The sequence below is a fragment of the Macaca nemestrina genome, chromosome X (genome assembly GCF_043159975.1).
Source record: "Macaca nemestrina isolate mMacNem1 chromosome X, mMacNem.hap1, whole genome shotgun sequence".
NCBI lineage: Eukaryota > Metazoa > Chordata > Mammalia > Primates > Cercopithecidae > Macaca > Macaca nemestrina.
In genome coordinates, this window is record NC_092145.1 from 122,278,959 (window position 1) to 122,302,893 (window position 23,935).

At 37.3% G+C, this 23,935-nt stretch overlaps 1 protein-coding gene and 1 non-coding gene across 15 annotated transcripts in view; both read left to right on the forward strand.

Annotated features, from left to right (window-relative positions):
- The window catches only part of LOC105463251 (retinitis pigmentosa GTPase regulator), a 59,325-nt gene that overhangs the window by 11,111 nt on the left and 24,279 nt on the right, over nucleotides 1–23,935 (forward strand). For 10 of the 14 annotated variants that reach the window (XM_071088952.1, XM_071088950.1, XM_071088948.1 and 7 more), the window contains 5 exons: nucleotides 6,187–6,345; nucleotides 11,997–12,152; nucleotides 15,361–15,485; nucleotides 17,906–18,091; nucleotides 19,619–19,787. In XM_071088952.1, the coding sequence (XP_070945053.1) occupies nucleotides 6,187–6,345; nucleotides 11,997–12,152; nucleotides 15,361–15,485; nucleotides 17,906–18,091; nucleotides 19,619–19,787 (795 nt within the window). The remainder of the gene's footprint in view (nucleotides 1–6,186; nucleotides 6,346–11,996; nucleotides 12,153–15,360; nucleotides 15,486–17,905; nucleotides 18,092–19,618; nucleotides 19,788–23,935) is intronic. The other 4 variants (XM_071088958.1, XM_071088955.1, XM_071088946.1 and 1 more) reach the window with 2 other exon arrangements.
- On the forward strand, nucleotides 8,592–8,721 carry LOC139360905 (small nucleolar RNA SNORA31). Its single transcript, XR_011618489.1, has one exon. It is a non-coding gene; the product is annotated as a small nucleolar RNA SNORA31 (small nucleolar RNA).

Genomic DNA, 23,935 nt, shown 5'->3' on the forward strand with positions numbered 1-23,935 from the left:
TGTCTTGAACAAACCGATAATCAATAAATATTATTGAATGAAGGAGAAAGTGAATGAATGATGAATTGATTGCATTCCTTGGGGCAACACTACCTACCAACTTATTGGCAACTTTTGGCTCCTGGGGTTGGTATAGTCTGTACTTGCTTTGTTCATGAAACAAAAAACAGGAAACAAAAACACAAATGGGAAAAAAAGGCAGCCAAATTATAAAAATACCAAGCAAAAGCATTGTTTTGTATTTGGACTTTAAGAAAACTGCCAGAATGAATTGTGTGAATGAACTCTGCATTAGCCATTAGGTGAACAAGTGGAATAGTTCATCTTAACCAACAGGCATTACATTGAGCTTTTTTTTTTTTTTTTTTTTGGTGTGTTTTTATGCTTTTTAAAAAAATTAAAACCCAGCTTTATTGAGATATAATTCACGTACCCTACAATTCACCCATTTAAGGTAGATGATGGAATGTTTTTTAGCATATTCACAGGTTTGTACATAAAATGAACTTTTATACCGAGCATTTTGCTGAGATTCATTTACATCAGCTGATATGAACTGTCAGTAATTTTCACACTAGCCATTATTTTATGACTTTAATCACTTAAAGCAACTTTTTACAAATTTTGGAAATAACTCATGTATAAGGGGTTTTACTTAATATGTATTTCATGATAGATGAAAGTGTTACATAGAAAAGCATTTTTTTTCTCTTTGTTGAATTTGTAGATCAGAAAAAACAGATTCTTTATTTTTAATTTTTAGTATTTGTGGGTACATTTTATATATATATATAGTGGGTACATTTTATGTATATATATATGGAATACCTGAGATTTTTTATACAGACATGTGATGGGTAATAATCATGTCGTGGAGAATGGGGTATCCATCCCCTCAAGCATTTACCCTTTGTGTTACAAACAATCCAATGATACTCTCTTAGTTATTTTAAGATGTACAATTATTTTGATTGTAATCATCCTGTTGTGCTGTCAAATACTAGATATTATTATTTCTAATTTTTGGACCCATTAACCTACCCTCCTACACACACCCCACTCCCCTTTCTAGCCTTTGGTAACAATCCTTCTACTCTTTATTTCCATGAGTTTGTTTTGATTTTTACATCCCACAAATAAGTGAGAACATGCAGTATATGTCTTTCTGTGCCTGTTTTATTTCATTTAACATAATGACTTCCAGTTCCATCCATGTCATTGCATATGACTGGATCTCATCCTTTTTCATGGCTGAATAGTACTCTATGGTGGATAAGTACCACATTTTTTCTTTTTTTTGAGACAGAGTCTTGCTCTTTTGCCCAGGTTGGAGTACAGTAGCGCAATCTCAGCTCACTGTATCCTCCGCCTCCCGGGTTCAAGTGATTCTCCTGCCTCAGCCTCCTGAGTAGCTCGTATTACAGGCGCCAACCATCATGCCCAGCTAATTTTTTTGTATTTTTAGTAGCAACAAGATTTCACCATGTTGGTCAGTCTGGTCTTGAACTCCTGACCTCAGGTGATCTGCCCCCCTTGGCCTCCCAAAGTGCTGGGATTACAGGTCTGAGCCACCGCGTCCAGCTCCACGTTTTCTTTATTCAGTCATCTGTTGATGAACACTTAGGTTGCTTCCAAATCTTGGCTATTGTGAACAGTGCTGCAACAAACATGGGAGTGCAGATATCTCTTTGATATACCAGTTTCTGTTCTTTGGGTGTATACCCAGCAGTGGGATTGCTGGATCATATGGTAGCTCTGTTTTTAGTTTTTTGAGGAACCTCCAAACAGAATAGTTTATTTCCTAATAAAAATGCAGAACATATTACTAAGATAGTTATGTTTAAGACTTCCTACAGATTTTTCACCTACTAGTATGTTTAAATGCTCATGTTCGTATTTTAAATTCGTGTTCTCAATTCAAGTTCATATTATAAATTATATAAAATATTCAATTTTTAGATGTTATAGGTAAAATCTATGGAGTTTTCAGGTATCATCCCTGATTTCTGTGTCTTTTCATCTGATATGTTAATGGTTGGGTCTGAGCATTTCAACCAATGATTCACTGATTTAGGTGTAGTACAATAGGGGATATAAGCAAATGAGTTGGGGTCATGGGAACTGGGGGCAGGAATTTGTGGAGCAATCTTCAGAGACTGGAGAATAGAGACTTGGCAGTGTGCTTAAGATCAGAATCCTGGGGAAGGTAGCTATCAGAGCCAGGTAGATAGTTTGAAGAATCCAGATTTTATAAAAATCAATAGACCTAAGTGAAGTAGATATAATTGATATGAAATGACCTATTTGTTCTTCATGATAAATGTTATTTTATTTTTTATATATAAATAAGAAAAAGACCTTGAAATTAAATAAAACATTTTATATGGATTAAAAGCACTCACCTTCCCCTTTAAGGAAGGTCCTACTGATAAGCTACAGGAAAATATCTTCTTACCCTTTATAGCAAGCTCGTCCAACCCGCAGCCCAGGATGGCTTTGAATGTGGCCCAACACAAATCGTAACCCTTCTTAAAACATGAGATTTATGCACAGACCTTTTCTTTTTTTAGCTCATCAGCTATCGTTAGTGTTAGTGTATTTAATGTGTGGCCGAAGACAATTCTTCCAGTGTGGTCCAGGGAAGCCAAAAGATTGGACACCCCTGCTTTATAGGTAAAACATTTTACTTCAAAAAGGTGACACTGTGAGAAACCTCAGCAACTTACTATGTAAAAGTCATTTTAAATGCTATTTCTTACAATACCAAGTTGATTAAAATGTAGTACCTGCCCTTCTGGAGTTTACAGTCAAACTATAGGATGTATAGTTTTCCATGTACAAAGCATTTTCAAGTACAAATAGATTTCATTTAATCTCCCAACCACTCTGAGAGAGAGGTGGTGGTATCTCTTGATTCCGTATATGCAGGCAGGATTCGAACACAGTTTATTCAAGGTGATGCTGCAATTGAGTTGCAGAATCAGAATTTGAACTCCAGTCTTCCAGCTCTAAAAGCCAGAACAACTTCTACTGACATGCAGTTTCTCTCCATGTACAAGAGGAAGAGGAGGATGTGGTAGCAGCTACTAATGACCAGGCACTGATTGTGTTCTAAGTGCCTTTGAATGCATTAATTCAGTTATTCCTATGAAACAACCCTATCACACAGGCACTTTTATCCCCATGTTACAGGCCTAGCGATTGAACAACTTGCTCAGGATGATTGAGTAAGTGGCAGAATCCAGATGCAAACAAGGCAGTCTGACTCGGTAGCACATACTTTTCACTACTGTGCTAGACCAATAACTGCAATATACAGCAGACCATGATTGGTAACATAAGACATTTGATAGCAGAGTCTTACGTGAGATCAAGAAAGAAAAAATATTATTTCTTGTTAAGGACATCAGGACATATTTCAGAGAAAGGGTGGTATTTGAGATTAACCATGAAAGATGGAAGCAACTCTGAGAGAGACAGAGATGAGGGAAGAACAATCCAGGCAGAGACAAAAACATGTGCAGAGATAAAGAGACAGAAAAGTAAATCATGTATTTGGAGATTATTGCGTAGTTGAGTTTGTTTAGAGGTTGTTTGTTTAGAGGTTAGGGATCATGGATCCTAAAGGAATGTGAACCCCTAAAATGATATGCTAAAATTGGTAGGTGCATTTTTTTTTTTTTTTTTTTTTGAGCCAGGTCTCAGTCTGTTGCCCAGGCTGGAGTGTAGTGGCATAATCACGGCTCACTGTAGCCTAGACCTTCTGGGCTCTAGTGATCCTCCCACCTCATTCCCCTGAGTAGCTGGGACAAAGATGCATGCCACCACACCTGGCTAATTTTTGTATTCTTTGTAGAGACATGGGTTTCACCCTGTTGCCCAGGCTGGTCTCAAACTCTTAGACTCAAGCCATCTGCCAGCCTCAGCCTCCCAAAGTGCTGGGATTACAGGTGTGAGCCATCACACCCTGCTGGGATGTGTACTTTTTTTTATAGAGCTGTCATCAAATTCTCAAGGGAGGATGTGACTCAAAAGAGAGTCACCAGCTTGGGAGTAGATAGAAATATGACTGGTTAGTAGTCCGGGGACCTAATATGGAAGGTCTCTTGTAACAGTCTGCAGTTTATACTTGATACATGTATTTTTTTTTTTTATTTGGAAGTGTCATAATTAGAGCCTTGTTTTTGGAAGATATATCTGATATTGTGTGGATATGTTAGACTAGAGGTAGGAAAGACATTTGAGAAACTTGATCCAGGTGAAAATTCATGTTAAGGTGTAAAGGGAATCAGGAATCTATAGACAGAAATGGAGAGAGACTCATCAGGACTTAGGAACCAGTTTCTATGGGAGGCAACAAGCATGGGAGAATGGAAGGGTGCTAACTTACTGGGCACCACTTTTGTGTCAGTGTTTGCTAAATACTTCATAGAAAACTGTGGTCCATAAAACTTCATTTTCTGTGCAGATCAATTCAGAAAATCAATATAGCTGTGTTTACAGTAGTTGAGCAAGTTTCAAGTGGTGCATATCTTGTGCATTGGCTGTCCCACACCTTCCCGAAGTTCCGTGATTTTCTAGAAGGACTCACAGTCTTCAATAGCAGATTATACTTATGAATAAGATTTATGGCCGGGCGCGGTGGCTCAAGCCTGTAATCCCAGCACTTTGGGAGGCCGAGACGGGCGGATCACGAGGTCAGGAGTTCGAGACCATCCTGGCTAACACGGTGAAACCCCGTCTCTACTAAAAAATACAAAAAACTAGCCGGGCGAGGTGGCGGGCGCCTGTAGTCCCGGCTTCTCGGGAGGCTGAGGCAGGAGAATGGCGTAAAAACCCGGGAGGCAGAGCTTGCAGTGAGCTGAGATCCGGCCACTGCACTCCAGCCTGGGCGACACAGCGAGACTCTGTCTCAAAAAAAAAAAAAAAAAAAAAAAAAAAAAAAAAAAAGATTTATTACAGCAAAGGATACAAAGCAAAAAGAAAAAGTGGGGAAAAGATAAGCATCTACAGTGGAGTCCAGAGAAGTCGTGCTTGGACTTCCTAGTACTTTCTCTTAGGAAACCACACAGGGCATGTTTTCTTTTTAGCAGTGAACTACAGGGACATGTATGGAATGTCTCTGCCCAGGGAAACCCATTCTGGTGCTTCCAGGGGATTTAGCAGTCTGGTCATATAGGCACCACCTGCTAGCAACTGGCCACAGCAGCTGAAACTCAGGACCCTCAATAATGAAGCCAGGTGCGCATCATCAATGTGAATGTTTGTGCAAGCAGCCCTGAGAAACCTAATCTGGCATAGTTCATTGCTCTGGTATATATAACACAGTCATTAATCATTCATATAAAGAACACTCCAGGGGCCACCTTCTCAGGGGTTGGGCAAGGATCAATCATGGTTCTCTCAGAGACTTACAAAGAATAAGCAAGCAGATCTGCTCTGTTGTCTCTTTGCTGATACCAATGGTGATGTGTTCTATGTCATTCTTGAGATTGGACCATATACTTACACAAGATTTTAAAATTCTACTTTATAGAACTCAGTTAATTGCATAGAAATGAATAAGAAAGTTCTTGCTTTCAAGAAGTTCACAGTCATAATACAGTGTGATAAATGTAATAAAGAAGCAAATTAATAGTGTTAGTATGGACAGGGCAGTGATTAAGTGTCAGGAACTCTTTGGTAAGCATCTTTGGAGGAAATGCCATCTAAATGGGTAAAATCTGCTGTTAGGATTTACTTAACATATTTACTACACACAAGCGAGTTTTCTAAACCAGTTTCATATAAAGCAATTATTCATTCATTTATTCCACAAATATTAAGTGCTTGTTCTAGACACTGCTAGGTTTTGGGGATACCGTAGGGAGCAAGACAAAATTCGTGTTTTTATGGGAGCTTTAAGTAAGTAGAAGACACAAGATATTCTTCACTTTTTTGAAAGCACTAAAATGATTTCTAGTTGTTTATTAGTAGTGGTAGTCATGAATTTTTCATGAAAATTACTGGATTAAAATAATCAAGGGGAAAAGAAAATCTAGCTTTATTTCCTTATCATACAGTGAAAATATCTCAAGAAAGGTCAAATGTATTAAGTTATCCTTGTCAAAACATTTTTTTGGAGGTAAGATCAGCTTTTTGTTCATATGTATGTCATCACTAATCACTGTACTTTTCCTTCAATAGCAGATGGTGAGCTATATATGTTTGGAGAACCTGAGAATGGGAAGTTAGGTCTTCCTAATCAGCTCCTGAGCAATCACAGAACACCGCAGCTGGTGTCTGAAATTCCTGAGAAGGTGATCCAAGTAGCTTGTGGCGGAGAGCATACTGTGGTTCTCACAGGTATGTATGGAGTCCACTGTTCTGTTCCCTGCTTTCTTTGGAGACTAATGAAATTTTTTTAATGTTCCATTTTTTTATTGTGGTAAGAATACTTGCTGTAAGAACTACCTTCTTAATAGATTTTTAAGTGTATAATACAGTATTTTTATATGTAGGCACCACCATTGTACAGCAGATGTCTGAAACTTATCTTGAATAACTGAAACTTCATGCCCACTGTACGGCAACTCGTCTTTCCCACCGCCCCTCAGCTCCTGGCAACCACCATTCTTTTCTTAGCCTCTATGAGTTTGACTCTTAGATACTTCGTGTCAGGTGGTTTTGCATCTCTTTCCATTAAGATTCTCACTTTTGGGGCCTGGTGCAACGGCTGACACCTGTAATCCTAGCATCTTGGGAGGCCAAGGCGAGCAGATCTCTTCAGCCCAGGAGTTTGAGACCAGCCTGAGCAACATGATGAAACTCCAAAGTAGCCAGGTGTGGTCTCAGCTAGACCTTGTCTCCAAAAAAAAAAAAAAAAAACCCAAAAAGATTCTCACCCTTTATTTCTATACTTAATATATATTTCTGGTCTATGAAATAATTTTTTTAAGTAGAAAAAAATGAATTCTGCTAATGTGATTTATATTTGCATGACCTTAACTTTTTTTTTTTTTTGAGACGGATTTCACTCTTGTCATCTAGGCTGAAGTGCAACGGCCCGATCTCAGCTCACTGCAGCCTCTGCTTCCTGAGTTCAAGCAATTCTCCCGCCTCAGCCTCCTGAGTAGCTGGGATTACAGGCGCCCACTACCATGCCCGGCTAATTTTTGTATTTTTAATAGAGAGGGGGTTTTGCCATGTTGGCAAGACTGCCTCGAACTCCTAACCTCAGGTGATTCACCCGCCTCGGCCTCCCAAAGTGTTGGGATTACAGGCGTGAGCCACCACATCTGGCCTGACCTTAACATTTTTAATGGCAACATATTCCATTATTTTTAGCTCATTTTCAGGGACAAACAATTTTTCTTATATATATGTTTTCTATATTTATCTAAAATCGACATTTTTCCTGAAATGCCTTCTTTTGGAGAAGCTTTTTGTTCAAGCTATTTTCTACATGACATTGATAATTCTTTTTTTTGTGATATTTACAGTGTATAACTTGGGAATTTCTTCGTAGTTGTATGTTCTGTTATAGTAATTTATTAAAAAGTGGTAAGGTTTTAAATTACAGATAATAAAATAAAGTTAGGACCTTAATAGTGATGTTACTTTTGGAATCTGAATTTCATATTTGTTATGACATGTCATTTCTCACAATTCTAATCACTGTATTGAAATATACTCACTACTTGCTAATATGTTTACTAAATTGATGCTTCCAATTTTTTTTCGACATTAGATTTATTTTAGATGAGTAATGTACATAATACAATTAGGTAGTGAATTATTATATTTTTTGCACAAAAATTAATAGTTTGTGAAGTCACCACTTAATCTTTAGTAGCCCAAAGTTAGAAATGTTGCAGATAAATTTTGAATAATATCCAATTCTAAGATGATATGCCTAATGTTGCCGGGTAAGTGAAGAATATTTTATCTTTATATTTTTCTCTCTGATGTTACTTTTCCTCAACTTCCTGTTCCAGCCCCAGTCATGGTTATTAAGCTTTAGTTACTAGATGGAATCTTTTCTAAGTTAGAAAAAATTTTTTTTCAAAACTTATACTCTAAATTTGGAAATAATTCTGAGGTTTAAGATTTTTTTTGAATTCCTGTTGAAAAAGTGAATTTTTATATAATTTCAAAAATGTCCTAAAAATTAAACTTTGAAATTAATTTTTAAACATTATCTGAAAATTCATTCTATAGACAGAAATGCAACTTGATGTGTTACATATTTTCTCTAGTTTATGCAAAGATTATAGAAAGAATGAATAGGTCATTCAGGGTTATTTTAACAGATACAGATGCTGATTGTATAATAATAGTGTCTTCAACCATTCATTATAAAATATTTTTCTATAAAGTGAGCAACAAGATAATCTATGATACTTTTAATGAAAGCTTAATTCTTACTTTTATATTCTTAATTTAAAATAAACACACTTAAGGATGATGTTTTCTTGTGGTTTTAAAGACATTTAGCTTTCTGTGGTCTTTGTTCTGAGCCTAAGTATAATCTTTCCAGAAACTGATTACTCTCTCCAGATTTTTGCAAGCTTTGGGATCTCATACACCAGGAAAGTTTTTTAAATTATGAGATGCATCTATTTGACAGACCTGGAATAGTTATTGTTTGCCACTAAGATTTCCACTACAGATGCAAGAAAGAAGTGTCCTTGCGTTTCCTGTCTGATTGTGGCAGCCAACATTGAATGGGGGAATACAGGAGAAAAACTTGGCAATACAGGGAAAAAAACATGAAGAGAGAATTTTTACAGTTCATAAAATAATTTTATAAACAGTGAAGAGCTTGTGTTACAATCCAGAGAATAACCTAAAATTTGAGTTTAAAAAATTATGAGAACCAATAGATGGTTGTCAGCTTCTGATTCACATTTGCCTAAATATGGGCATTGAAAAATATGACTGTTTGCACTATCATATCATAAAATAAGGAATATTTTCAAAATAGAAAGCTCTTAATTGTATAATAAAGGACACCTCCTTCAACTGTATAAATATATCTGTATGGAAATTTCACTACTTTGCCTGTTTTTCACATTTCTCCATGGACCTGTGCAAGCTTTATTATGAGCCAGCCCTGGTGAGGAACCTGATTCTGGAACACAGTATAGGCAGAATATTAAAAATATTTAGTTCTAGCTGATGAAGAAATGGACCTGAAGAGTATATTGATCATCAGTGTGACTAAATACTAAACTGGATTGCTAAGAGAGTTATGGAATATTTTGTAAGACCTTAAGGAAAGAATAGCTAATCACCTGTTCCAATTTCTTTCACTAAAGAAAAGCACTTGGATTAGATTATTCTATGAAGGGCCTTCCCAGCCTTGTTTTTCTATATGTCTATAACTCTTACCTTAAAATCTATTAGAGGACCATTCATTAAACTATTTTTAAAACAATTTAGTTCATATCTGATGAATTTATTTTAAATATAATATTTGCACATGACCATGATAGGTTAGAAAATAAAACTGGTTGTAGTGATAGGGTGATTATAGTTTCTCCTTGGGATCAGGGAAACCATGGACCACTGTGGAAAAAGTCTGAGGCTGGAACTTGGTACACACTAAGTGAGGCAGAGTGATATTTGTAATTTTGTAAGTCATCCACAGCAGTTACCAACAGACAAGAAAGGCCAGTTGTAAGATGGGGTTCACAATGAAGTCTGGGTCCTGAGGCAAATGAGAATTTATCTTAACTTCTAAGATTATGTTTGGATAAACTTAAGTTTTCTGCAGGTTAACAAATTATTCGTTCTGAAATCAAATATATTCTGTGAAATTACAGTAATATTGATCTGAAGCTAACTGATCAAATCTGTTTTCCTAATGTAATATTACTTATTAACATTAAATTATGTTGTTAAATGTCACAAAGGTGATATGGCCAAAAATTCTGTTGGTTGTTAAATATAATGTCCTTAAATAAGAGCGCCTTAGATCATTTTTATAAAATAGAAACTGCTGTCATCACTAATATCCAAGCACCTGAATGGGAACCTACCAGGATACTGAACAAAACTTTTGTCATGATTCAGACTGCCTAAACAGCCTCATGTCACAGGCTAATTGAAGTCAGACAGCCTAAGAAATGTAGAGTAATTGTTGGTTAGCTAGAGATAGATAGTTGTTTTAATTTACCCAGTATTCTACTGTTAAGCTGAACATTTAGAACTGGAAGTATGCCATGTGATTATTAATTAAACTAAGATGGTTTTTTAATATTAAAATAAAGATCTGTTTTGCCATTGCCTCAATATGGCTTCATATCCTTAATACAGCATATTTTCTTTAAGGAGTAATATCTATTTGTCTTATTTATGAAGCAAACATTTTTATTAGAAAAAATTGTAAAACCACCTGGCCATAGACAGTTAGGTTTTCATTTGTAACCCCTATTGATAGAATGCGTTGATTAGATACTTTTTAGAAAAATGTTCTTTACAACAGAATGTCATATTATGTTTTCAAATCTGCCTGAATGTTTTCTCTTTTAATCCTGTCAGCAACTCTATTAGATAGGGATTATAACATCAGAGAATCTAAGTAACTCACCTGCTTGCCACAGCTAGTAATAATGAAGGTTTGGGTTCTGGCATGAATACCAAGCGCTTACCCTTCCTCCTGTAATAGGAGAAACTCAATGTACTAAACTCAGTGTACTAAGGAGAAGTGACTAATGTAATCGACACTGCGCGTCCTAATGCAGCAGCGAGGAGCATGTCTCTAAAAGGACCCTTTCATCACCACTCTTGTATCCTGTTTTTGTACTTTTTCATTTCTAGAAAACATATGACATAATATTTAATGAGTTACTGGAAGTCCTTTGGAATCACTTCAAAATATCAATATAAAGAAAGGCTTTTCCCCTCCTATTATAGTTGCATTTCCTAGTAAAGAAGCTTTACTTGTGAATAAATGTAGCATATGTACTATCAGTTTTGATTCTCAAGACAATTCTCTGAAATTGGGTTTTATAAAATAGATTATTAAACTACTTGTATTTTGTTTTATTTTATTTTTGAGATGGAGTCTTGCTCTGTTGCCCAGGCTGGAGTGCAGTGGTGTGATCTCGGGTCACTGCAACCTCCACCTCCTGGGTTCAAGCGATTCTCCTGCCTCAGCCTCCCTAGTAGCTGGGATTACAGGTGTACACCACCACGCCCGGCTAATTTTTGTATTTTTAGGAGAGACGGTTTCACCACATTGGCCAGACTCTTCTCCAACTCCTGACCTTAGGTGATGCGTAAACTACTTTTAAAAGGAAGAAATTTTTCTGTAGGAGACACTATTCACTTTTTATTTGACATAGTGAATTAGTTTAATGACAGTTGGTACTTTCTTTTTTATTTTTTGAGATGGAATGTTGCTCTATCACCCAGGCTGGAGTGCAGTGGTGCAATCTTGGCCCACTGCAACCTCTGCCTCCTGGGTTCAAGCGATTCTTCTGCCTCAGCCTCCCGATGTAGCTGGAATTACAGATGCGTGCCATCATGCCCAACTAATTTTTGTAATTTTAGTAGAGATGGGGTTTCACCATGATGGCCAGGCCAGTCTCAAGCCTGGCCTCAAGCAATCCACCCGCCTTGGCCTCCCAAGGTGCTGGGATTATAGGCGTGAGCTACCGGCCGATAGTTGGTACTTTTTGAGCCGATGTAATTATGGGGACGTTTCAGGTAGTTCCCTGACTTATGTGCCTTGTATCATACCTGTTACTTACCTAACTTTTATGTTTATGTATAAAAGATAAAATCATACCCATGTCATAATTTTTATAATTATGTACCTTTTCATTTTTCTCTTCCTTCGTCATTGAAAGATTTATACTTCAATGTTAAGTATTCTTAAATGGGTTTTTTTTCCCCCAGAGGCACTTAACCTTCACTATAAAAGGTTGAATGTCACAATTTTTCCAGATATGATGGTACCAGTGTCTGCTTCCATAATGATTCTCTTGTATTTGCCCCTTTCGTTTCAGAGAATGCTGTGTATACCTTTGGCCTGGGACAGTTTGGTCAGCTGGGTCTTGGCACTTTTCTTTTTGAAACTTCAGAACCCAAAGTCATTGAGAATATTAGGGATCATACAATAAGTTATATTTCTTGTGGAGAAAATCACACAGCTTTGATAACAGGTATGGATTAGAATTTCTGTTATATATTTATAGAACGGGGTGTATTTTATTACAAAATAAATTATATCTGGAATGAATGTATCTAACTTAAGTAAAGGAATTCATGACTGAGAAAAATGGAATTCCATGTTTACTATTCCAAAGTATAAAGTCGTGAGCTCCTTTTTATTATTTTAATTCAATTTAGAATACATGTAAATGATCCCAAGATTTAGAACCTCACAATAGCCTGCTGATGTCAGAAGTTAGACCATAGTATTATTCTTTGGCAGAAAACAGGAATCTTTTTGAAATTATATCAGTTTGAAGGCTCTTAACTCTGCTCAGGCCAAAAGGAAAAAATCCCACAAGCAGAAACTTACTTTAAAACATTCTTCCTATTCAGTCTGACAGAGCTGCATTCAGGCCGAGTCGATTCTCATGTTTTTGCCATCTGGAGGCGTTTTCGGGAATGACTCCTTTCCTTCTCTTTCTACAGTGTTAGAGAGAAAGGCCCCTCAGAGACCAATAAGTGGATACCTTCTTCCACAATGTGGTATCTCCTTCATGCAGGGAAATGTTCCTTTGAGCCCACTTCTCAGCCTCAAAACTATGTGCTGCTAATAATGTAGGACTCAGTAAAGATTCTCCCCTAAATGATTCAGTCACATATATGTAGGTAATGGATATAGTCCTCAGTTTTCAATGCTTTGTAACAAAAGGGTGTATAATTTCACTCTTTCTGTCTAAAAATGGAGTGAATCATCGGAAAGTCAGAAATCATCTAGTATATTGACATAATCCATGTACTAGCATTTCTACTTTTTTCCCTTCTTTCTGAAAAGCTCCCGCTATGAAAAAGCTCCTGAAAAAGGTACTGCTCGTCTAATGGTATCTGGCTAGGGAAACTAGGAATCAGCAAATATACACTGTTCCTTCTTCCCCGGAGAACCTTTCAGAGAGGATGACCTGCCCATTATCAAGTATCAATGCTCTTGAGAACATATCATGAAATAGCATTATATAGAATATGAAAAGTATTATTTGTTCGTCATCTACTAAGAGTTGTTGATGTGTATCCCTTAACTATAGGGTCCTAGTGTCACTTTCTCTGTCCCTACTGTCATTTTTCATGAACTCTAAACTGCCACTGATAGTAAATACATAGTTTTTAATCTGTCATCTAACATACAATTTGATTATTTAGTTAAATTTTCATAGTACCTTTACTCCTGATAAAAAGAGTTATAGCACAAATCATTAAACATTAACTTTGTTTGCCTTTTTGTTCATCAGTCGTCCCTAAAGAGCAAGTGGTGTGGAATTTTTTTTTTTTTTTTCATCTAGTACTAATGAGAAGTACGTAGTGAGTTATCTGCAAGGCCTTGCCAGTTCCCCATTATAGCCAGTGGCTCATATTTTTAAAAGCTCTCTGAAGTTGGAAGTGCCATCAGGCAGCTTGGATCAGGGTTTGTTTTTTTCAGGCAAAAGACAATCAAATTTAAAAGGCAAACCTTAAAAAAACATTTGGGTAAAGAAATCAGGTTGAAAAGAAGGAGGAAGAAGGGATAAAGACGATAAGGAGTATATATAAAAGAAGGACATAAATACTTAATAGTAAGAATTATAAGAGTCTACAACCTGGTCAACATGGTGAAACCCCATCTCTACTAAAAAAAAAAATACAAAAATTAGCCGGCGTGGCAGCGCGTGCCTGTAATCCCAGCTATTGAAGCTGAGACAGGAGAATCACTTGAACCCAGGAGGCAGAGGTTGCAGTGAGCCGAGATCGCGCCACTGTACTCCAGCCTGGGTAACAGAGCGAGACTCCATCTCAAAAAATAAATAAAGAGTCCAAACACTGAATATCACTTATTTACATATTTACAGGGAATCTACTTATTTTTGTAAATTTATTTTTATACTTGCCACCTTACTGAATTATATTATTATTTCTAATGATCTTTCAGTCAGTTCTCTTGGATTTGCTTAGTATGCAGTCACTTTGCCATCTTAAATCAGAGGTCCCCAAAGGTGACCTAATTGTTTCCCAGCTTAAAACCATTCATTTTCCTTCTTAATGTCCTTAAGATAAAAGTTCAAAAATTCTTCATCTGAACTAATAGGACACTCCCTTTTCACCTCTTCAGACTCATCTCCTACCACTCTGGTGCTCCAGGCGTGTTAGTTGCCTTTCAGTTTCTTGCCCAAGCCACGTTTGCTCTTGATTCAGAGGCTTTCTATGTACTGCTGACTGCCTGAAGATTTTTTGCTGCCTTCTTCGTGCCGCTAAACCCTACTCATCCTTTAGGTTTCCCTTTGAAAGCCTTCCCTAATCCCCAGACTAGAGGAAAATTCCCCTCCTTTGTACCATATTAACGCCCCCCCTTACTTCTGCTTCCCTGGCACTTACCCCAGTTGAGATGGAGGGTATGAAGGAGTGGCTTGAAGAAAGGAGTGTGAAGGTTCGTAATAGCTGCTATGTCAGTAAGCAAAAGGGCTAACTGGTGAGAAGTGACAAGATTACTCATCATCGTTGCGGGCCCAGCTTCAGAGGGGACCCAAGTTTTGGTATAGGAATTAGTTAGCATTGTTCACTTATGGCATTTACTTCAACAGTATTCCACAGCCCAGGAGCCAGATTAGTTACGCTAAGCTAGTTGTAGAGATTTTATGCACATCCCACTCCCCAAGACACAGTGGAGTTGTCCTACTGGCATTTAGTGGGTAGAGGCCAAGGATGCTGCTGAACATCCTACAGTGCACAGGACAGACCCACACGACCATGAATTATCTGGCCCCAAATGTCAATAATGCCAAAGTTGAGAAACTCTGATCTATCAATGACCTGAGGAAAAAGGAAAATAAGACTGTTGGGATGTAGGGACCAGAATACAAGCATCTCCTTCTCCTTCTCTTGGAATATATGATGTGTATCTCAGGCTCTCATGCTGTATTGCTGCTGCTCCACACACTGCCTTGCATGACAGATCATCAGCTTCACAAACCACCAAGGTTAATTGATTTATTCTCAGAATATTTATTGCCTGATGTTACATGAAGAACCACAGAGACCATAGAGAGTGTGGAAAGATCAATAGAGTAAATTCAATGCAGAATTTGAGGGGGATAATTAGAATTGCAGTATGAGTTAACATATTTATCTGTTTACAAGTAGATCCATACAAGTAACACTTTTATAATTCTCTTCATTATTTTTGCTTTTTAGATATCGGCCTTATGTATACTTTTGGAGATGGTCGCCACGGAAAATTAGGACTTGGACTGGAGAATTTTACCAATCACTTCACTCCTACTTTGTGCTCTAATTTTTTGAGGTTTATAGTTAAATTGGTAAGGCTATCACATTTCCCTGTTTATATTTTCATATTACTGTATTTGAATCTTTCAGTATTTCATAGAAAATAAGTACTTTTATGTTTGTATGGAAGAGTATCATAGATATATCTAATAAATGTACTTGTTTCCTAGAAGCCAAATGTCAGACATTATGCCAGTCAGAAAATGTGTTGCTCCTAATTGTCCTCCTTTAGCATCTTCCTTTTTGCTGAAATCTTGACTGTTCTGCTTCGTTCTCATATATCTGTTGAAAGCTGGGACTGTGCCATGCCTGCAAACTCGGTATCTTGTGTAGCACCCAGCAGAGTACCTTGCTCACAGTAGTCTTTAGTAAATATTTGCTGAATTAAATGTTAGACTCTCAAATCCTGCTCAGCAGAAAGTCTGATAATAAACAAAGAGTTTTGGTGGGACACGGTGGCTCACTCCTGTAATCCCAGCACTTTGGGAGGCCAAGGCGGGCGGATCACCTGAGATCAGGAATTTAAGAACAGCTTGGCCAACATGGTGAAACCCCATCTCTACTAAAAACACAAAAATTAGCCAGGTGTGGTGGCACACGCCTGTAATCCCAGCTACTCGGGAGGCTGAGGCATGAGAATTGCTTGAACCCAGAAGGTGGAGGTTGCAGTGAGCTGAGGTCGTGTCACTGCACTCCAGACCAGGTGACAGTGAGACCCTGTCTCAAAAAAAAAAAAAAATAAAGAGTTTTGAAGATACGGTTTTTGGGCTAAATTTTCGTAGGTTAAGGATGTATTATTTCAGTGTCACATCACCATCATGCATCATACCTGTATTGTTTCTTAATATTTTTGCCAGTTTAGTTTTGACTTTTGAAAATTCTGATGACTTGATGATAATATTGAAATTTGTCCTCCAAAGACTCAGTGTCTCATAATATGGACCACTTTCATTTATTGATTTGATAGTCATTTAATGAAAGCCTACTATGGGTAAGATAGTGTGCTAAGTATAAGAAATACAAAGTACTGGTCAGGTGCGCTGGCTCACGCCTGTAACCCTAGCACTTTGGGAGGCTGAGGCGGGCAGATCACCTGAGGTCAGGAGTTCAAGACCAGCCTGGCTAACATGGCGAAACCCCGTCTCTACTAAAAATACAAAAATTAGCTGGGCATAGTGGCAGGCACCTCTAATCCCAGCTTCTTGGGATCCTGAGGCAAAATAATTGCTTGAATCCGGGAGTCAGAGGTTGCAGTGAGCCGAGATTGTGCCATTGCACTCCAGCCTGGGCGACAACAGTAAAACTCCATCGCAAAAAAAAAAAAAAAAAAAAAAACAGAAAAAAAGAAATACAAAGTACTGTATACAGTGATGAATGAAATAACCACGTCCTCATTCATTGAGGACTTATTCATTATAGTCTTACAATTTTTAAAAGGGATATACAAAAATATATATAAATGTTAAAATTTAAAGTATTATGAAGGAAAAATAGAACATTATAAAATATCTAGAACCTATGTACAGAAAATACTGCACTATGGGTTTTTTTAAGCATTTTTCTTGAAAATGACTTATTTCTCAAAATTCTTTGAATGCTGATTTCATTTTTTATTGTTCTGTCATCATGCATACTTGCATTTATTTTCCTCTAAGGATTTACTTTTAAGCATTAAACTTAGAAAATGTTCATATAAAGAGGGCTTAGAGACATAATTAGCCCAAGAGACTGATTTATACTTTAAAAAAAAAAATTCTTCCAGTAGAACTTCTCTGAGCAATTTTTCACGTTTTTAATGTTTCTCCCAGATTAAAATAACATTTTCTAACTGTAAGGAGAAATGTAATCTGCCAAGTATTTTTTCTCTATATTATTTTAAATTGAAAGTTAAATGGTGGATTAAACTTGTTCTAATTTTCAGTCACAGTGTTTAAAGAATATGTATGGTAATTATGTACATTTTTTTTTTTTTTTTTTTTGAGATGGAGTCTTGCTCTGTCACCCAGGCTGGAGTGCAGTGGTGCAATCTTGGCTCACTGCAACCTCCGCCTCCTGGGTTCACACCATTCTCCTGCCTCAGCTTCCCAGGTAGCTGGGACTACAGGCACCCGCCACCACACCCGGCTAATTTTTTGTATTTTTAATAGAGACGGAGTTTTACCATGTTAGCCAGGATGGTCTCAATCTCCTGACCTCATGATATGTCCACCTTGGCCTCCCAAAGTGCTGGGATTACAGGCTTGAGCCACCACGCCCGGCCAATTGTGTACGTATTTTATACATATTGTGTACACATTCTCGTTGTGCACACACATACATATAGACAGATTCACCAAGTCAGTCTGTCTAGGAAGCCTATCACTAAGTAAATGTCTTACAGCTGATAACTGTTAAAAACTCATTTGTGTTTGAAGCCAATGTTGATTCGTTTTTCTGTGGATTTATGCTGCAGGTTGCTTGTGGTGGATGTCACATGGTAGTTTTTGCTGCTCCTCATCGTGGTGTGGCAAAAGAAATTGAATTCGATGAAATAAGTGATACTTGCTTATCTGTGGCGACTTTTCTGCCGTATGGCAGTTTAACCTCAGGAAATGTACTGCAGAGAACTCTATCAGCACGTATGCGGCGAAGAGAGAGGGTACAGTGGTGGCCTATTCTGTATAATAGTGTTATCTAGCACTGCAAAGAAAAGTAGAAGAAAAAAATCTGTTTTCTTTTTAAATCAAAGGGTCTTCTCAGATAAATTTGCTAAATAAAATTATTAGAGTTAAGTGCTTACAAACTTTTAGAGTTAATTCAGAAAAATTCAGAAAAGCTTAATGCTTTTTTTAAAGACACAAACTGGAAAATTTAAATTATAGAAAACCTTTGCATATAGACAATGGTGCTATAAAAGCATCCTTTTATAGTCCTATTTTATCACCTCACATTGAATGCTGAATTGTTTTTTCAACTGCATGTGGCTTGAATTTCACCTTGTTATATGCTTTTTTTTTATTATGGTAGTAAAAATACAACAAATATACCCACTTAACAGATTTTTAAGTGTGCAATACAGTATCGTTGACTATAGGAACAATGTTACGTTGTTCAGAACTCTGTAGGACTTATATAATGCTACATTCTTTTGTCTTTCAGTTAAGCCTCATGAGCAGTGGAAGATTGTACACTATAAACAATGAAATGGGAAAACAAAGGAATAAGGACTTCAATTAGAGAGAGGAAATATTCCCTCTTAATTAAATTTAGAGATTTTTCTTCTGTGTTTTAAAATTATTGTTCCAATGACATATATATATGTGTGTGTGTGTGTGTTTTGTTTTTTGGGGTTTTTTTGTTTTGTTTTTTGTTTTTTTTGAGACAGAGTCTCACTCTGTTGCCCAGGCTGGGGTGCACTAGCGCAATCTTGACTCACTGAAACCTCCACCTCCTGGGTTCAAGCAATTCTCCTGCCTCAGCCACCTGAGTAGCTGGGACTACAGGCGCGCACCACCATGCCCGGCTAATTGTTTTGTATTTTTAGGAGAGACGGGGTTTCACCAAGGCTGGTTTCGAACTCCTGACCTAAAGTGATCCACCAGCTTCGGCCTCCTAGCATGCTGGGATTACAGGCATGAGCCATCAAGCCCCCCCCCAGTGGCACATATGTTTTTTAAAGTAAATGGTAAATAATTTTTGAAGGTGACATTCCTTTTTTTGAAAATTACTCTAAGTTTCAAAACATGTTTTTTTGAAGGTTCCTAGCAGTTTTATTTGTAATAGCCAACATATTTCTTTTGAAGTAAAAAGGTTAAATCTGGTGTTTTGTTTGAAAAAGCATATATGGAAAAGTTGACAAATACCCCATCAGTGTTTTGTAGTTGTTGTTAATTTACATCTTCTAAGTAATTTTTTGTTTCTTAGGGAGTGTGGAGAAAATGCACACACACTTTTCCCCCGTTATGTGAAAAATAAAGCTTCCAAATTGAAATTTAGAGCAACTAAGATACAGAGACAACAGAACAAAATGTTTTTGAGCCTTTGGGAATTAAGAAGTAAATGCTGTGGAGTGTTGGCATACTTTGAACTCTTTCTCTTAAATATTTTTGCAACTTTTAGGAAGGTTTATATCAATATTAAATCTATAACATCATTTAATAGTTTGTTTAACCTGCTTATTTTAAAGGAGAGGTCTCCAGATTCTATTTCAATGATGAGAACACTACCTCCAATAGAAGGGACTCTTGGCCTTTCTGCTTGTTTTCCCCCCAATTCGGTCTCTGCACGTTGTTCTGAGAGTAACCTCCTACCGAGCGTCTTATCTGAACAGGACCTCATGCACCCAGAGGAACCAGGTAACATTTGCCACTCTGTCTGCTCTCAGGATAAATGTGCCTTTTATTCCTGTTTTTATGTTTATCTTAAGATGTTTTCTCCAGTTATTTAAATTGTTCTCTCCCTGGTTAGAGCCTAACATCCCTCATTTGAACTCAAATCCAGGAATATCCTTACAAATAGAAAGCACCATCGGTGCCCCAAGACTGCCATGTAACCACAGCAGCATATCTTTATAGAGCAGTGGGTAACAGTCATAGCACCTTCCTTAACTGTATCCCCTTTAAACCCTGAAACCACTCGATGAACTTAGGAGGGAGTTACAGTGCTCATTTCAGAGATGAGAAAAGCAAGGCTTGGAGAGATCAAGTGACTTGCTCAAGGTCACTCAGCTTGTAAATGAAGTGGTCAGAATTTGAATGCAGGTCTTCCGGATCTATGTGAAATTCTATATGTAGGCAGTATAACATAATGGTGAAGAGCATGGAATATGGAGTTAAATTGATCTGGGGTCAAACGCCAATTTTGACATTTACTAGCTGTGTGACTGACTTTGGGAAAGTTACTTAACCTCTCTAAGCCTCAGTTTCCTTGGCTTTGAAATTGATTTAATAATACTGACTTCAGAGAGTGATTGAGAGGATTCAGTGAGATCAGGCATATAAAATAATTAGCATTGAGCCCAGCACCTCTAGAAACACCTCAGTAAATGTTGTTATGATTAATATTAATACCTTTACCTCACTACCTGTTAGATACAGATTTCACGTTTTAAGTTGTAATCCCAGCTCTTTCACTATGCTATACCTATTCTAACTAATTTTCTTTACAGATATTTGTGTATCTTAGGAGTGTCTGTATGTTACTGCAGGATGTCTAAAGAGGGAATATTCTCTCTTAAATTAAATTTAGGGATTCTCGTGTGTTTTCAAATTATTGTTCCAATGACATATATTTTTTGAAGTAAATGGCAAATAATTTTTGAAGGAGACATTCCTTTTCTGAAAATTACTGGAAGTTTCAAAACATATTTATTTTTTTGAAGATTCATAGCAGTTTTATGTGTAATAGCCAACATACTTCTCTATTTGATAGGGGTAGGACAAGAAACCAGGACCAGGAGATCAGAAAGTAAGCAGTAAATTTGAAATTAAGAAGATAAACCTGTCATCAGGGACTAAGAATCAGGGTCTAGAAACAGATAATTTTTGTATCTTTGAGATCCGGAAGCTAGGCAAAGGGTTGAGGTAATACAGGATTGGGAACTCAGGTAAGAATTGTGGGCTATGGGAATGGGATATTATATCTAACTAGGACCTTGGTAATGAGCTGATTTATTGCACCTGACCCACAACTTTTGTATGTTTTCTTTTGAAATAAGAATCAGTGTCTAATGGTACTCTTCAGCCCTGGACATGGAAAAAGTAGTAGATTCTGACAAGCAGTATGTAGTGTGTACAAGGAAAAAAGACATTTATGGTTTAGAGAAAATTGTTTCTCAGTCCCAGAGATTTGAATGTGAAAATATGCATGATTTTGTAGCTAGATCAAAAGGAAATGCCATCTCTTCTTGTCTTCTTGTGACTGCTAACACTCTCTTCTTAATAAAACTTATTTTGAAAGTTGTGTCTAACATATACTGTGACATTTTCTAAATCATTCACAGACTTCAGTCTTTATAATGGAGGAAAACTATATCAGGATACGTCTTACTAAGGAGATGTCATTTAAGCTAAAGGATAAGAAAGGGATGGCTACACAAGGAGAATAGATGTATTTCAGGCAAAGAAAATAATACAGGCAAAGAAAATAATATAGGCAAAGGTTTGGAGGCAGTTAAGAAGAAAAAGACAACCAGTGGGGCTAGAAAGTGAGAGAAATGTTAAGACAAAGCGGTATTGGAGAAAGAGACAGTGAAAAATTATTTATGGTTTTATAAGCCATGAAGACCTACTTGATATGAATGTTTTTCTTAAGTGCAATAGAAAGTCATTAAAAGATTTTAAGCAGTAGACTAATGTATTCCAGTCCTATTTCCACTTTAAGATGATTAAGATCACTTCTACCTCCATATAGGTTATACAGAGGCCAGACTAGAAATAGGAAGAGTACTTGTGAGCCCTTTGCAAGAGGTGATAATGTATGGACCAAGGTGTTTGCAGAGTAGATGGAGAAAAGAAAAAGAAAAGAGAAGAGGGACGATGTGAAATACATTATAGACATAAAAACCAACCGGACTTGCTAAACTTAATGAATGCACCACACATAGGTGTGAATTAAAGTGAGGAATCAAGGATGATTCCTAAGCAAGAGGAAGCTTGACACATTTGAGGAATAAAATTAAGAACCAAGCCTTGGATATCTGTGAGGCATCCAAGTAGAAATATCGAGCTGATTGTTGAAACACAAGCCTAAAGTTTAGAAGAGAGCCCTGGACTAGAAATATACATTTGGAAGCCATCAACATAGAGATGGTATTTAAAAGAGATGGGCATGGTAACTTATGCCTATAATCCCAGTATTTTGAGAGGCTGAGGTGGGAGGATTGCTTGAAGTTAGGAGTTTGAGACCAGCCTGGGCAACATAGCAAGACCCCCTCTCTCTATTTAAAATAATAATAAAATCCATGGATGTTGGCGAAATCACCTGCTAGAGAGTCGAGTCAGAAGAGAAGAGGGCCCAGAATGCAGCCCTAAGAACGTCTAATATTTGAGAGGTAGAGAAGGAAGAGCTGGCAAAGAAGCCTTCCTCAGCTTTGTCAGCCAGTAAGGCAGGAGGTGGGAAATGAGGACAGTGTAGTGTCGTGAATGCAAAGTACTGCTCAAAGATCAAGGGAAAATAGCTCAAAGAAGTATCCAGTGGATTTGGTATAATGGAGTTTACTGGTGACCTCGACAAGAGCAGTTCTAGGGGAAGATCAGGGAAGAAGCCAGAGTGTTAAGAGTCAGTTATGAATGGGAAATGAGGAAATGAAGAGGAGATAAGATGAGCAGATATAATTCGTTTGTGTATTTGCCAATGAAGTGGAGCAGAGAAATGGTCTGGCAGCTAGAGGGGGATGTGGGCTCAATAGAAAATATTGGAGCACATTTGTCTGGTAATGAATGAGCCAGTAGTCCTGGAGAGGGAGATAGCACAGAGGAGAGAAAGTATAACCAAAGTTGTAAAGCTCTTGCAAAACAGGAGGGGCCAGCATAGAGAGTGGTCTTTGGTAACAGGAAAAACACATCCTACATTTTAACAGGCAAATGAGAACTTGGGTACAAATATAGGTAGTTGTGTATGTTTGTTGGTGAGGAGATCAAGTGGATCAGATATGATGACTTCTGTTTTCTCAGTCAAATCTGAGGCAAGGCCATCAGTTTAAATAATCTGCTATGTATTTTCCAAACCTATATTCTCTGCCCTCTCCAATCTGTCCTGCGTAACACTTTCCACAGTGATCTTCCTAAGGTGCAATTCAGTTTACATGTGCTCCAGTGTCTTCAGTGAATTCCTAATTATGAAAATAAGTGTTAATTTTCCTATATAATTCCCAATTCTAGCTTTATCTCTCAATAGTCTTTTCCTTACAATCTTCATTTGGTAATAGGTAGTTTTATGGTAGTAATGTATTATGATAGTCTACAAACAATGGCTCTTGGGCCAAATCTAGCTGGCCACTTGTTTTTACAAATAAAGTTTTATTGGAACCGAGCCATACCCATTCCTTTATGTATTGTCTGTGGCTGCTTTCTGCTACAATGTCATAGGTTAGTTAGGACAGAGACCATATGGCCCAGGAAGCCTAAGATGTTTACTATATGGCCTTTTAGAGAAAAGTTTGCTGATTCTTAATTTTGATCAGACTGATCTCTTCAGTCTAACTTAGTGGAAAGAACAAGGGCTGTGGAGTCAGACACACCTAAGATTGACACTGGACACCAACAGTCACTGAAACTTAATTTCTTCATTTACAAAATGAGAATATAATACTTAACCTTCCTTGTTGTCATAGGGTCAGTGTAATATATATAAAAGCATGTGTTTCTGGCACTTGGTAAGCCTTCAAGACAAACTCCTTTCCTCTGCTCATTTGCTCAGACTACTGGTCTGCTTTATTAGGAATGGGCTTCATTGTCTTCCCCTTACACCTCCATCTCTGCCTCTCAGAATTCTACTTATCCTT